General features: G+C 40.2%; 1 protein-coding gene across 1 annotated transcript; it reads left to right on the forward strand.

The window, feature by feature from the left end:
• Positions 1-2,574: 2,574 nt before the first annotated feature.
• Positions 2,575-14,944, forward strand: meltf (melanotransferrin). The gene is made up of 16 exons (XM_086269479.1): positions 2,575-2,875; positions 3,496-3,650; positions 4,055-4,154; positions 6,778-6,960; positions 7,944-8,097; positions 8,210-8,277; positions 8,395-8,579; positions 9,788-9,953; positions 10,050-10,201; positions 10,686-10,782; positions 10,880-11,074; positions 11,424-11,577; positions 12,054-12,121; positions 12,249-12,409; positions 12,600-12,792; positions 13,231-14,944. Exons 1-16 carry the CDS (start codon positions 2,833-2,835, stop codon positions 13,296-13,298), a joined length of 2,142 nt encoding a protein of 713 aa, XP_086125605.1. The 5' UTR covers positions 2,575-2,832; the 3' UTR covers positions 13,299-14,944.
• Positions 14,945-15,507: the final 563 nt, after the last annotated feature.

The raw sequence follows: 15,507 nt of genomic DNA on the forward strand, positions 1-15,507 counted from the left end.
TCTTGCAAAAGTTTTGCGAGATCCCGAGTTTGTTTTGCGAGATCTCGCAAAAGTTTTGCGAGATCCCGAGTTTGTTTTGCGAGATCTCGCAAAAGTCCGTCTTAATTTTTTTTTCTCCCATGTCCCCTGCGGGGCTCCGTAGTAAGGTGGAATAAAGTACACACACATTTTTCTTTGAAAAACGAAAGTGTGTTAAATGTCTAATATATCTCTCTATATATCTTATTAGCAGTGTAGGGCCTAACACGTTATTAAGTAACTCGTTACAGTAAGTACGTTATTATTGTGGTAACGAGCACGGTAACTAGTTATTATGCCAAAATCAGGAACACGTTAATCGTTACTGGGATTTAGATCGTCATTCGTTACTTCGTGTGGTGGCGGAGCTTCCACAGATTCAGTCATATTAGCAAGTGGTGGAGGCCAACAGGTAGATGAGGGAAAGGAGAGGCAGGAGGAGCAGAGACCCGAGGCGGCCGCCGGTGAGTGTCAGGTGAACTGAACTTCAGGTAAGAAGTTATGACCTGCAGTCTCTCTGGGTCAGATATGAACCAAGTTTAGGTGGAGTTTATTTTCGTTGTGCTGACTTTTTCGTACTGTGTGCTAGCTAGCATGATGGAGTTTCTATACAGCTGGGTGGTGCTATGATGTTACTGATGTTGAACTTTATTTTGTTTATAAGGTTAATTATTAGAGTTGCCAACCATCCCCTAAACAATGGAATCGTCTCCTATTCAAAGAAAATACTACGAGTTTCGTATTGAGGTGAAAAGGAACGGTTTGTCCCGGACTTCAGCTACAATGAAAAAGACACAAAGCTGGATTTATTCTGTGTCTTTGCTGCACAGCTGCATCTTCTTCTCTCATTCTCTCCCCCTCCCTCTCCTGTTTCTACTTCAATCATAAAACTGATCAATGATCAGCTGATCGGCTTTTCTCTCTTGTTTGTTTATCGCCCACTTTGTACCAGAAAGAGTAAACCAGTGGATGTCGCCATAAGCAACAGCAGCACGTTTAAGCTTGATTAGCTGTTGTGAGAATTTATTTAATATTAATTTCTAGTATCAGCTGACGTTTGTTGGAGCCACAGCTGTAAACCTGCTGGTCATGATATCGGTTTGGTTATCTGGTGAGAGGGAAACATGAAGATGAAACCAGGAGATGTCCTTACTGAATCATCAGAGCTGTGATGGAGAAACAGGTTTACCTTTTAGGTGACATGAATGAGTTGAAGAGAAGTTATGAACTGTTTCTGAGAGACAAATAACACCAGGATCCTTTTCTAAGTAGCTGACAGCTGGTAACTGTGCAGGGGCGGCTCTAGCAAAGTGTTGCCAGGGGGTCAGGTAGGGCATTAACAGGGAAAGGGGGGCACAAAGAAACACTTTTCTTTCTTACTCTCATTTAAAATGTCTCGCTTTTAAAAAATAATTATCTGAGTCTTACAACAAATAAGTGATAGATTGATGCATATATACCATCAAAACGGTGTACATCACTGTCACAACAGTGTTTCTTTTCATTCAAAGGAATTATTTTTCCTATAATGGTGGGTCGGTCTCTAGTCAAAACGCGCGGACCGATTTTTTTGTCCCAGTCCAGCTCTGTATGCAGCTCATTTGCACTCTGGTGTTACCCACATCTTCCTGTTTGGAAGGCAGAATTTCCGAGTTCTGAGTACAATCGAAAGCACCACGACTGCAGTTTTCCTGTTGGATGTAAAAAGCGCACATGATGCTGTGACGTAGGCTAGAATCATGGGGCGGTCAACGACGGTCCAGGCGTGGGTTTTCTCTCGTGGAAATATGCACATTATCTTTTCCTTTCTATTGGTAGGTGGCACAGTGCACTTGTGGCAAGTAAGCAAGCTAGAAGACTGGCAAAGTTATGGAAGAAACACATTAACAAGAGAATTCTGAGTAAAACCAAAGTTACTTTCCCTAGTAACTAGTTACTTTGAAAGTAACGAGTAACTTGAAGTAACTGAGTTACTTTTGAGAGAAGTAACTAGTAATGTAACTAAGTTACTAATTTAAAGTAACTTACCCAACACTGCTTGTTAATGATATAAAAGGCTCCCCCACCAGCATCAACAGATTTACTCACAGACTCATGCCTCTGCAACACTTTATTAATAAGTCGTAGTACTATAAATCCATCACAGAGAGACTTTTTTTTTATCTGCGGTAAAAATAACTTTTGTGTAGACATGTGTATTTCTTAATTTTAAGTGAGATTTTAAATGCCCAACTTTTACGTGTAATCCTTACATTGTGGTCACCTTGTGGTAACAAGGCCGAACTGACTGCAACTTATGGAAAACGAACGTTACAAAAAACCCCCCAAATCATGTCAAATTTAGCAGTAAGAGCAGGTAAAAACACTTCTTGTTTTGTGAGTCAGTTACAACCTCAATGTGCTGGCCTGAATTCCTTCTTTCCTTTTGCACATCAGTGGAAAAGCACCACACTGATCGAGGAGAGGAGGGAGGGGGAAAGCAGAGGTGGGTTAAAAAAGACCTCTGTGTCCAGGCTTTGGCCTGCAGCCAGGCAGCGGCAGCAGAGACGTGTCAGACCTGGTAAACCAGGGAGGCACACTCCTTAAAGTCTAGAAAAAACTTGAGCTAATATCTTCTTTTAATCCCTGCAAGACACTATTATAGTTGTAAAACAGTGGAAAATACAGCCTTATGCAAGCTTTGCACGTGGACTTTAAGCTGAGCCTTGGAGATTGAAGGAGGACTTTGACTCAGAAGTCACTTTATAAAGCAGAGGAGAGGAGAAAGGAGGTTATTTCATCCAGCAGAGCGAAAACAAGAACAAGGCTGTGGCCATGTGGAGGACAGTTGGAACACTACTGCTAATACTACATACTGGTAAGACTGGCTTTTTAAAGCTAAATATGCTGTAAATGTATGAAAGAAAGTGCAACCGTTTTTCTTTTATATGAAAGATCTTTGATCCTGTGTTGGATCTTATTGAGTGTCCATGTACAGAAAAACAATTTTACTTTTAGATTTGAATATTCTTAAGACTCTTAAGATTTAAATAATTTGGCAAAAAAAAAAATTAACCAAAAATGATTAAGAAACCATAATGACAAACTGTGCACAACAACGTTACTTACAAAAGGTTTAAAAAGTAGGACATTTACCTTGTACTGGTGCCTTTTGTATTATTACAGTTATTTCTGGTTACATCTTTACTAACTGATGACCAATAAAAGTGAAGCTATTTCTATGAATAATCCCCTATTCTGGAGGAATAACACTGTTCAGTCCTTATTGCTGTACCACAGAGAAAAATATCTGAGAAAATGAATGTCGTGTGTGCAGTAAAAATATGCTTCCTTTCCCATTTAGTAAATTATTTTGCAACCCTTTTTAGATCCCAGCTCCCATGTTGGGAATAGCAGTGCTGAAGCAGAATGTAATTTTTGTAAATCAGGTGGTGTAACAATTTAATGCCAGAATAACTCCCTCTGTCTCTCCCTCAGTGTTTGGCCAAAGCACAATCAAATGGTGCACCATCTCACAGAACGAGCAGAGGAAATGTCAGGCCATGTCTCAGGCTTTCAGCGCAGCCTCCATCCGTCCTTCCCTCAGCTGCGTCAATGCAGCGTCAGTGGAGGACTGCGGTCAGAAACTACAGGTAAGATTGAACTGGTAGGAAATCAAACTTGAAGCTTCCTTGGACCCAGAAAATTTGAAGATTGTTTATTTCAGTCATGTGGGACCAACAAGGACCCATTAAAGTTGATTAAATGCTCCGAGTACCATAAAGTACAGTCAGACTTCAGATAACAACATAAACCATGAACCAATAACTTGGTGATCTGTTATCAGCACAATGCACACTTTGTGTTTCTTTTTTTATGACAACCACAGACTGGGAGCTTCATGTTTATTTTAAAACCTTCATTGGTAAAGACTTGTTGTTGTTTCAAATATTTCTTCATTAGTTATCATCTTTGCAATGTTTGAGTTAATGAGTCATCCATTACTGCTGACGCCCTATGTCCTGTGTTTCACTATCATTAATATTTTTGTCTGCAGAGAAAGGAAGCTGATGCCCTGTCCATGTCTGCCAAAGACATCTACAACTTGGGGAAAACAGCTTCGTTTAAGATGGCTGGCAGTGAATCACAGGCTGGCTGTAAGACCCCAAATCAGTGAATTACAATTAAGGAGAAGTGATGAAGCTAGCGGGTTCTTAGCTTAGCTGAGCGCAGCATAAGTACAGGAACATGACAAAGTTTTTAAAAAAGGCCTTCGATCACTGCATGCTTGTTTAAATAATACAGAATAACTAGAAATGTCTAAATAAATAAAATAAATATTCTAACAACTGTTTCTTTGGCCATAGACAGACTACAATCAACTAACAAAACAATGAAAACAAAAGACACCCTGTTTCAGTTTTAAGGTTTTACATATTGGAACATTTAAATACAACCTCTAATGCAGTGGTTCTCAAACTGTGGTACACGTACCACTGGTGGTACGTGGGCTCCCTCTAGTGGTATACAGGAAGTCTCCAAAAACATTTTAAGATTAAATAATATACTATTTTCCGATTGAGGGATTTCTGAAAAATTTAAACCTACAGCTTTGCTGTCACTTCCAACATAAATGAAGACAAAACTAAACAGCAGTGACATTTGTAGGGTTATTAAAGTTGGACTAGCGGGTATATAATGATGTGCTATGTGGTGGCTAGCAACAGAGCTATGGTTAGCATAGTATAAACGCATTAGCACAGTGAAGCTGGAGGATGAACGCTAACTTTTTCAACTTGATAAATGTTAACGCGAGGGTTCCCGATGGTTAGGGACAAATGCAGTTGTATGGCAGGATGCTGTAAACGGACCAGTCAGGAGACTAGTGAGGTTATCTATTCACAATATGACAAGTAGATATTGCACCTTGGTATTAAATAAATAAATAAATTAATTAATTAATAAAAAAAAAACGAACCTAAAATGCAGTACACCCCATGATTCAGTGAACCACGTTTAGCAGCAACAACTGAACATAATCACTTTCTGTATAACTTTATCAGGCTCTCACATCACTGGGGAGAATTTCGGTCCACTCCCTTTTCCAGAGCTACTTCAGATAATTGAGATTTGCACTCATTAATTTGTACACAGCTCTCTTAAGGTCGTGACAGAGCATTTCAATCAGGGCTGAGGTTTGGACTTTGAATGGGCCTTTGCCACACCTTGATCACTTTTTCAGACATTCTGTTGTAAATTTGCTGCTAAGGCACAGATCACTGTCCATGGTATATGGCCGATTCCATGACTGCAATAGGTCTGAACGGCGTACTGCGCCCTGCAGTATTTGACAAATATTGTGTACGTTATGGCCAAACATCTCCAGGTTGGTCTTGTCTGTCTAAAGGACACTGATCCAGAAGCCTTGTGATTTTGTTCAGATGCAGCTTTGCAAATCCTAAGCTGTGCCTTATTCTTTTTTAGAGGAAAGAGGTTTTCTCCTGGCAACCCTTCAAACAATCTGTACTTGTTTAGTCTTTTTCTAATTGTGCTAATTCTAATGAACTTCTGAAATTAACATGGCAACTGAGGCCTGCCAGCGCGTGATCACTCCTGAGGCGTAATATAATGACCATTTGTCAAGTTCCTGAGGGACGTGAAAGGTGACCCTCCACGTTCTTATGCTATGCGACAGGTTAAGGATGAAATCCAGTAGAATGACACTCCAACCATGTATTCAAGCCCTAACCCCAACCTTATCCCTAAGGTTAACCAGCACTTTAATGACGTTGGATAGTGTTTTCCAAAGCGATTTAAGTATAACAAAAGTACATGTGTGGATTCATTCCAAACGATTCTCATGTTTCCTCATTTTTAAGATCTTGTAACCTAGGGACGTGTTGGGTGCCCGGAAGAGTAATATATCGAGGATTTGTCATGTACTGTAAAATGTTACGCTTTGGGAGTGAGAGTGTGTTGTTTTTGCAGTTCGTCTGAGCATCACACATTCTGGGGAGAATTTGCTGGGGTACCCACAGTTGGGAAAATTGTGTCAAAACTGATGCTTTTATAGAGATGCTCACACTTACTGATGATCAATTAATCGAATGTATTTGATAAGGAACACCTGGCTGCTACTCACCCTCTTAATTCCCGCAGAAGCAGTAATGGTGTTTTTAGAGTTTCTCACACTATTTCTGAGTTTTGGCTCAGTTTGTAAGGGTTAGTTAATTTGTTGCTAATGAAACAAGAGTAGCTTGATTTCTCATAAAAAGCAAGCACATAGGCCTAAATAAACAGCATTACATATGAATAATGTTTTATTCATATGTAAAGGTTTTACTATTATTACATAGTAAAACTCATCTTTTGTCACTCTTGAAGCTTTTATGACATTTTAAGCTTTTATGACTCTTCAAAAAGGATTATCTTCTGAACTCAGCGGAGAATATATCTCATTTGCTCTTTATATCATGTCTTTCTATTGAGTTTATATCTTCTGGCTTATCTCTACTAACATTAATGCACAGTGTTTCATAGAGATAGCAAATGACCAAGTCAGCCATTATGTTTACCTAGGATAAGTGTGTTACATTATGACTGCTGTTAATCCCAACAATAATTGTACATGTGGGATATTTCAAAACTGATGTGGTAAACTATACTTTGATCCCAGATATCTTTTGGTCTCTTCAGTGTCAACATGTCAGACACCATTTGTGGGTCTAGATTTATCAGTCTCATACAGCGGTTGCTAATACCTGTGCTTTTTTGCTTCAGCTGTCACCACCTACCATGCAGTTGCTGTAGTGAAGAAAAAAAACTCTGGCATCAATATCCACAACCTGGCAGGAAAGAAGAGCTGCCACACCGGGATAGGTCGCACTGCTGGGTGGAACATGCCCATAGGGTACTTGATAGACCAAGGCTACATGTCCGTGATGGGCTGCAACATCCCACAGGGTATGAATGACATGTTTGAGTTTTGAATATTTAGTCATTTTAGACAGAATACAACATGACAGGAACACAGTACAGCTAGCAGAGAATAACATGAGTTAAGTTTGTTTTATGGAGTAATCTTGAACAGGTGAGTACGGAGGTACAAGACGAAGTGACCAGGACAACACAGCCTACAATTATTTTCACAGCTACATAGAACTTATTAATAATTGATCAGATGATAGCGAATATATATATTTATATATACACTAAAGGAACATTGTGTCATTTTAACTGGAAGTTGAACCTGCAGTAAAAAAATACCCGCATAGGAAGGTTATCATGATTAACATAGTGATGTGTGTTTTTAAAGTAAAAGCCTCCAAATGGTTGTATAAATCAGCGGTCCCCAACCTTTTTTGCGCCACAGACCGGTTTATGCCCGACAATATTTTCACGGACCGGCATTTAAGGTGTCGCGGATAAATACAACAAAATAAAACTAGTACCGGTACCGGAAAAAAAAGAGATATTCATAACACACGTGAAAAGACCGAGGAAAACCGAGTTAACGATAAAAAGGATAACAGGGACAGTGAGAAAGGGCACTTAAAAAGAGAAAAAAGAAAAATCTCCTGGATCACCTGTTGAGAGAAAAAGAAGAGAAAACAAGCAAAAAAAAAAAAACCAGAGCAACATACTAAACACAACACCATCGCATTAATCTAGCTAAGTATAAACAGCAGTAAATACTAAATATTGAATGTTGTTGTGCAGCAAGCAGGACCGACAGCACACAGTGTTTATTTTGGTACTTCGGTGTATGAACTCTACAGGAAAAATATTAAAATGATAATGCTAATAAAACTAACTGAGATTGCCTGCTGAACATTCAAAGTAAACTTTACACACTTCTCAAAATACATATTCTTACAGAATAATGTAATACACCGGTTGCATGTCACAGTAACATTTCGTTGCATGTGTGTGTGTTTGCATATTAGGTGTTGCAAATTTCTTCAATGCCAGTTGTATCCCTGGAGCTACCCAAGGTGAGCCCCAGTCTCTATGTCAGCTGTGCATAGGAGATGAAAGTGGGCAGCACAAATGTGAGATGAGCAGCAATGAGAGGTACTACAGCTACGAAGGAGCTTTCAGGTAAACCCACATTCACACTCATTACACTCTTACACAGAAGATACACAGTTAGGTATGAGTCCAGTATATCTGTTAATTTGTTTCTATTTCACAACAATCTTGGTCTCTGTAGGTGTTTGGCTGAAGGTGCTGGAGATGTGGCCTTCATCAAAGACACAACTGTAGGGGAGAACACTGACGGTAAAGTCATAGTTAGTGAAGGGTAGACAGACATTAGTTGGTTATTATAGTAATTAGTTTCCTACTAAGCCGGTTTTATCATTCAGGATGTAACTTAACCAGGTGCTTCTTCACCAGGTCATGGTCCAACCTGGGCAAAAGATCTGAAGTCCTCAGACTATGAACTGCTGTGTCCTGATGGCACTAGAGCTCCTGTTACTCAGTGGAGCCGGTGCAACCTGGTCCCTGTCCCATCTCGTGGTGTTGTGGTCAGAAATGACATCAGTCCCTCTGTGGTGTTTAACATGCTGATGGAAGGCCTGGTAGGTCCAAACAAACCCTCCTTAGGAACATTCAGACATTAATGGCACATCAGTAGCACCTCAGTAAGCCAAGGGGTTATTTTTCTGCATTGTGAAAGTCAGAGCCTTTCCCCCCCCCACCTACACAGTATGAATAACCATTACAAAAAAAAATGTAAACAAAAAAACATTAATATCATTATTAAAGATGGTCACTAAATGTAAAGTTAAACAAACTCAGGCTGCTGAACCTATTTGATTTTATAATCGGTTGAATACTACTACTACTACTAATAATAATATTAAATTGTATTTGCACTTTTCAAAACTAGTGTTACAAGGTTCTGCTGTCCAAACATTTTAAGTCAATTAAAAATCTTCACTAAAATTTGAAGGTGTGATTCAAATGTGAACAACTTAAAATTAATATTAATAGCAACTCCTAAAAGAAAAAGATGGAATTAAACATCATATATTCAAATAAACACACACATTTATGTACACATTTATGTACACATACCTAAAATTACAATATTCCTCCGGAGGTAGTAGCAAGCCTGGGTGACCTTGTTTGTGTCTCTCAAAGGTGAGATTAGAATTGAAAATCAATTAAATCTGTGCTGTGCTGCCATATGTTCCACTTACTGTCTGGTTACGTGCTTGTCAGTTGTACAGATGGCTAGTTAAGCCTGAATCAATCTCCAATAATAATTTTGGAAGAGTGTGTTCTTCGACCATCTGAAGCACCTCGGTTTAACTGTACTTATGCTACTGACAGCAAATTACCAGCTTCAGTGCTAAAAGCACGAGTAATGGCAAAAGCTCTGTGATATTAATAAAACTCCACAATAGTCACCAGTTTAGCCTTGGTGTGAGATTGCTTACATTTCTTATTGCATATAGAGTGTGTGGGTGTGTTAGTGTAGTTAAGAGTTCAAACTGGAGGTTGGCTGTGAGCTGAAAATGTAAGACTTCACTCAAGTCTGTGTTAGAGGCCAACTGAAATAATAGCTTAGAAACACTGGCATATGGTTTATATACATGTGAACATATGGTTACCACATGGCTTTCAAGTTGTCAAGTTTGGAATAAAGTGTAAAAGTATTTTAAGATATGGCAGGATTTAACCATCTTAACCTTTACATGTGATAATGCCTTCCATGTTTTATTTGAATAACACTCTAGTCATAGTACTCCAGTGTTAATTGACATTGACCTCCTGTTTGCAGCAAAAGTCAAACTTCCCCATGTTTTCATCGGCGGATTATGGAGACGGAACTGTGCTTTTCTCTAATCTCGCCACCACCTTTAAGGCAGCTAACTCAGATGAACCCAAGAAGTGGATGGGTAATAGGTACCATAATGCTTTGAAGGCCATGGACTGTGATCCAAAAGGTGAACAATCTTTTATTAAACACTTCGGATCATTCCTTAACTTGCTTTAAAACCTATTTAACTGTCTTTACAACCTACAACTACCTCCCATGTCAGATATCCCAAATGCCCTGCGGTGGTGTGTGATATCCAGCGGTGAGCAGCAGAAATGTGCTGACATGAGCGTGGCCTTCCAGAGTAAAGGGCTAACTCCAAACATTAACTGTGTCTACGGGGACTCTGTGACTGACTGTATGAAGAAAATCAAGGTAACAGAAATCTCCCTACTGGTTCTTAGTCCCTAAAACGACAATAACTCAGATCATTGCATTCAGTTCCCTACAAACACGTCACGTAATGCAAGTGTTGCATTTACCTACTGCATAAAATGATATTGCCTGACTGAAAACCTTCACAGAGATATTGCCTAACATTTAGCTTTACTGAAATAGCAAACATGACTGTGTGGGCCCACAGTAGACAGCAAACCCACCCCTGTTCTACAGCCCACAGCAGTTTTGCCTTTTGGGGCAAAACTGCTATATTAAGGATACATAATACTCACATGTACATTGTCTTGTTACCTCACAACTAGCATGCACTTACGAATATATGTAAATATGTTACTTACTTATCTCAGACAGCTATTATACATCAGCCTGCAGAATACTTTTGTAGAAATGATATAAAAAATGCTTTATTCTAGCAGTTCTGGTATCTTTACTCCAGCGTTTCCTTGTCATGTGTTTATAGAACAAAGATGCCGACGCCATCACTCTGGATGGAGGTTATATCTACACTGCAGGCAAAGACTATGGCTTGGTCCCAGCTACTGGCGAGAGCTACACAGGTAAAAACACAGAGACTCCAAAATACAGTCACAGTGGTCTGGTTTCACAGACGAGAAGCAATCATGCAGGTGGGGTTTTTTTCTTTTCTTTCTCCAGACGACCATGATGGTTCCTCATACTACGCAGTTGCAGTGGTGAAAAAGAGCAGTTCTGACATTCGTAACCTAGACGACCTGCGTGGCCGTCGCTCCTGTCACACCGGATATGGCCGCACAGCTGGCTGGAACATTCCCGTAGCAGTTCTGATGGAGAGAGGTCTGATCAGCCCACAACAATGTCAGATACCCCAAGGTCAGTTTGGTGTGTGTGTGTGTGTGTGTGTGTGTGTGTGTGTGTGTGTGTGTGTGTGTGTGTGTGTGTGTGTGTGTGTGGTAGAAGTATGAGCTGATGTGGTCAGGAGGCAAATATAGAAAACTGTGAGCTTTGATAGCAGAGGCTGTAATAAAGCTGTGTTACTTTTAGTTTCTCCAGTTCATTACAACCCTGATTACGTTTTTTAAATTTGAGGCACATTTATGGTCAAACTGTAACACCAGTGGAATGATCAAACACTGCTGTTGCTCTTTCTTTTACCTCAGATAGAGCCTAAATTGTCAGGGCAGTCTCTAAATTTGCATTTTATGTTTCCCATGATGCTTAGCTGTTGGAGACTTCTTTGAAAAGTGCTGTGTACCAGGTGCGAATCAAGCCGGTTTCCCCAGCAGCCTGTGTGAACTCTGTGTGGGAGACGAATCAGGACAGAACAAATGCGAGAAAGGAAAAGACCTTTATGATGGCTACGACGGCGCCTTCAGGTACTAAAAACCCACCCCAAGCCCACTGCACCGCATCAGGAAATCTGGATTCATTCACTGAAGGAAGACATTTTTTACCCTCTTCTGTACAAACACTGCATTTCTTTAAGTCAGCATTTGTTAAAGCAGCTTTGAGCAATATTTTGCCCTGACAGTGTATCAAATAATTTAAGAGGATGTTGTTAAAATATTTTCTAATATAGCAGAAACAAGGTTTTGTCCTGTTTAAAGGAGATTTTCCTTCCCACTGTCGCCAAGTGCTTGCATATAGGTGGTTGTCAGGTTATTGGAAGGTCTTTACCTTTCAATTTTCAGCAGTGGAAATTTCATACAGATCCAAATCACAGAAGCATTTCTGATATATTTGTGTATATGGGAAACATGCCACAGCTCCTCCAAATTATAAAGTATAAATTCTATTGAAGATTAATGCACTCACGCAACACTTGCATGTGTTTTTTATCCGGTCGTTTCAGGTGTGTGGCAAAAGGAGAGGGAGACGTGGCGTTCGTCAAGCATTCTACTGTCCTCGAAAACACTGACGGTAAGACGAGTAACACCGGACTTTGAGATGCTCACCTTTAAACGTCTCCTATTTTAGGGAGAATAAAAAAAACAAACAAAAAAAACATGTTTACATTAAAGTCAGTCATCTGAATTGTGTTGTGTAGGTCTGCTGCCTTCAGATTTCCAGCTGCTCTGTCAGTCTGAAGGTAAAGCCGAGGTAACGCATTATAAATACTGCAACCTGGGCAGAGTCCCTTCCCACGCTGTAATGGTACGCCCAGACATGAACATCCATGCTATCTATGGACTTTTGGACCAAGCACAGGTAATGCTGTTCATCTGAATGTTCTTTGTGAGAGTCAGAGATCCTTCAGAATAAGAGTTTGGGGATTTTTGGCAGTATGTTCAAGGATGCTCTGAGGTCTGAGAATTCAAACTGGGCATCCAAAAGCATGAATTACTCTGTCAAGCATGATTTTCCCATGAAATTTTTATATCCATGTGTTTCTTTGCAGACATATTTTGGCAGTGACACAGGTACTGCTTTCAAGATGTTTGACTCACAGGTGTACAAAGGTACAGATCTTATTTTCAAAGACTCCACTGTGCGTCTCGTGGGTGTTGCTGACAGAAAGACCTACCAGGAGTGGCTGGGCCAGGTCTACTTGGACTCGCTGGTTGACTTGGAGTGCAGCTCATCGAATGCAGGTAAAGCCAACATGCTAACCTATGTATGTCAAGTCTGAAGCTCCAGGCACTAGCCTAGTGTAACATAAAGACTGGAAATGGGGAAACTAGTAGAAGTATGGCATGCTCACACAAGAGTTTAAGACAGATGATGGAAAATGAAATGAAACAATGCAGCGGCCTCTTTAAGTTGAAATGCCAGAGTGCAGTTGTCCTAAATTTCTGTCTTAAAGTTTGCAAGGAATAAAAAAATGTGTGCTTTGTATCTGATACAAAAAGTTCCACTGATGGACAAAAATAAACAGATTGAAGACAATGGAGATCTAGAGTTGAAGAAAACTTGTTCCAACTTAAATTTGACTAAAAGCCAGCCATCTGTCTCGGGGATTGCTTCATTAACATAAAAATAAGTCTCATGTACAGCCTCGCTAATATTTCTTGATCTCTCTCCTTTTCCAGTGGCGTCCTCTGTGTGGCTGCTGCCAACTGCCTTGTTCAGCTTCATGCTGACCAACTACTGGATGTAACGACAGCATGACAGGCCTACACGGCTACTCTTTTCCCCACTCCTTTCCCCTTTTTCGTTTTTCTGTATGCTCTCCTTTCTGAGACACAACTGTCACTTCTTTTCCTTTTTTTTTCATTCACCTCTTTTCACCACATTAATGTCCAGGCTTTAATTCTTCTGATTGCTGTCCACTCAACCCCCGCCACCATAAATGCATTCACTGCCCTGGGAGCCCTTTGCCTTTCTGTATTTGCCTGATTGTATGTTAATTAAACACACGAGAGGACGGCATGTCGGAGCTGCCTTCGGATGTGAGATGTAGTAGTGCTGATGCACAACGCTTCCTGTTTTTGTGGCAGAGGTATGAGTAAGCTACCAGTCGACTGTCAGCCAAATAGGGGAACGTGCTGCTGCCGCTTTGTTTACTAAAGGTGAGCTGCCATATCAGTGCATGTGCTGCCATCTGTTACTGTAAGTGGGTAATGCAGCACCGTCTCTCCAAATCTGGCTTTGCAAAGAAAGCGCAGTCTGACTTTTAAGCTCACGTGTGAGCCGTTAAAGATTTAAAACTGTCCTGACCTAGCCAGTTATAACTGGATTCACACCGGCTTTTTAGTTTCCCAAGGTTTCCTGTGAGTCCACAAGTCAGATTGCTGCTTTGCTGCCACTTGCACTGTAAATACTGCATACGAGCACAGCCTTTTTCTTGCTCCAGGCTGTTTCTACTGTAAGCTAATACCATATCAGTGAAAATGGACTAGTGTGACCTGCACACAGAGCTGTGCTGCGAATGTGTAATGACAAGCAACTCCATGTGCGTCCGTAGGCTGTCTGCTTCATGTATACTCCTCAAATGTTTAAATTTTAAGTCCTTAAATGATGCGATCAAGCCTGCACCAGTGCAGTGAAATCTGTTTTTTTCTCATTATTGATTGTAATCTGATGCATTTGATCGGGAACAGCAGTGTCAGCAGACAATACATGTTCCACCATCCAGCCATTTTCTGCACATTTTGCAGTTTATCCGTTTTTTCACAGATGGAGTGAATAAAACCAGCACAACCTGTCAGGTTCCAACAACTTTGGGGAGAACATGAAGGAGACACCCTGTGGTTTGTGTCGGAGGGTGAATGCGAATTTGTTTTTCTGGATGGTTGAAGTGACAGAGTGTTGGTGCAAGACTTGTTTGGGTCATTTGGACTTTAAAACCTTGAAAAAATTGTTTAATTTCAATTTTTGTAGGTCTAGTCTGGTTAGGAAGGGGTTTGATTTTCCTTTAATCATTCCAGAGTGTGATCGCATGTCTTCCAACCCAAACAGCTCACTTACTCTCTCTTTAACAATGACTGTTTTTGCTCAGATTCACTGTACCTGTTGGATGCTGCTGCTGCTGCTGCTGCTTGATGCTATTTCCTGTTGTTAACATGCTGATTGGATGTGAATTTTTCCTATGTTAAGAGATTTATTTTTATATGAAGTTCAGGTGCCATATCAGTGTATATGTACTGACTCATGTTGTCAGAAACCAATGCCTTCTCTTTCTGTGGATAAGACATGTATTTCTATGTGAAATGATGGAACATGTGACTAATATTTAGTTGCCAGGCCAGTGTGTCTGCACAAGTATTTCTAAATAAAGCTCTTTCTAATGAAATAAAGCTCTTTACTGCAAAATGCACTCTGTAGAGCCTTCTTTAAAATTGTCCAGTGTTGGTTTTTTTTTCACTTTTCTGTAGGTGTTTCAAATTCTCTCTCCATGAGGATCTTTTTTGTGGCCACTTTATTAGGCACAACTGTTCAACACTGTTAAACACAAATATCTAACCGACTAATCACATCACCGTAACTCAGTGCAATTAAACATGAGGGAGGTGACCTGTTCAGGTTTAAACTGAGCATCAGATTTGGGAAGAAAGTTGATTTAAGTGACTTTTTGGTGCCAGACGGGCTGGTCTGAGTCTTTAGAGGCTGCTGATCTGCTGAGAGTTTTCCACACAACTATTTCTAGAATATAGAGAGAATGATCTAAAAGTATCCAGTTGGCAGCAGTTCTCTGGGTAAAAATATTTTTATTATTCAGGGGACAATAATTCTTCAGGCTGATGGAAGGGAGCAGAAAGAAAATAACTACTTTTTACAACCAACATTTGCAGCAGAGCATCTCTAAACAGATTACACATCAAACTTTGAAGCAGGTGGGCTAACCAAATTGGGTGCCCCTCCTGTCC

This window comes from Aulonocara sp. 'chitande type north' Nkhata Bay, linkage group LG17 (genome assembly GCF_057382095.1).
Source record: "Aulonocara sp. 'chitande type north' Nkhata Bay isolate Kocher_YH1m ecotype deep benthic linkage group LG17, A_spYH_male_GT1.1, whole genome shotgun sequence".
Classification (NCBI taxonomy): domain Eukaryota; kingdom Metazoa; phylum Chordata; class Actinopteri; order Cichliformes; family Cichlidae; genus Aulonocara; species Aulonocara sp. 'chitande type north' Nkhata Bay.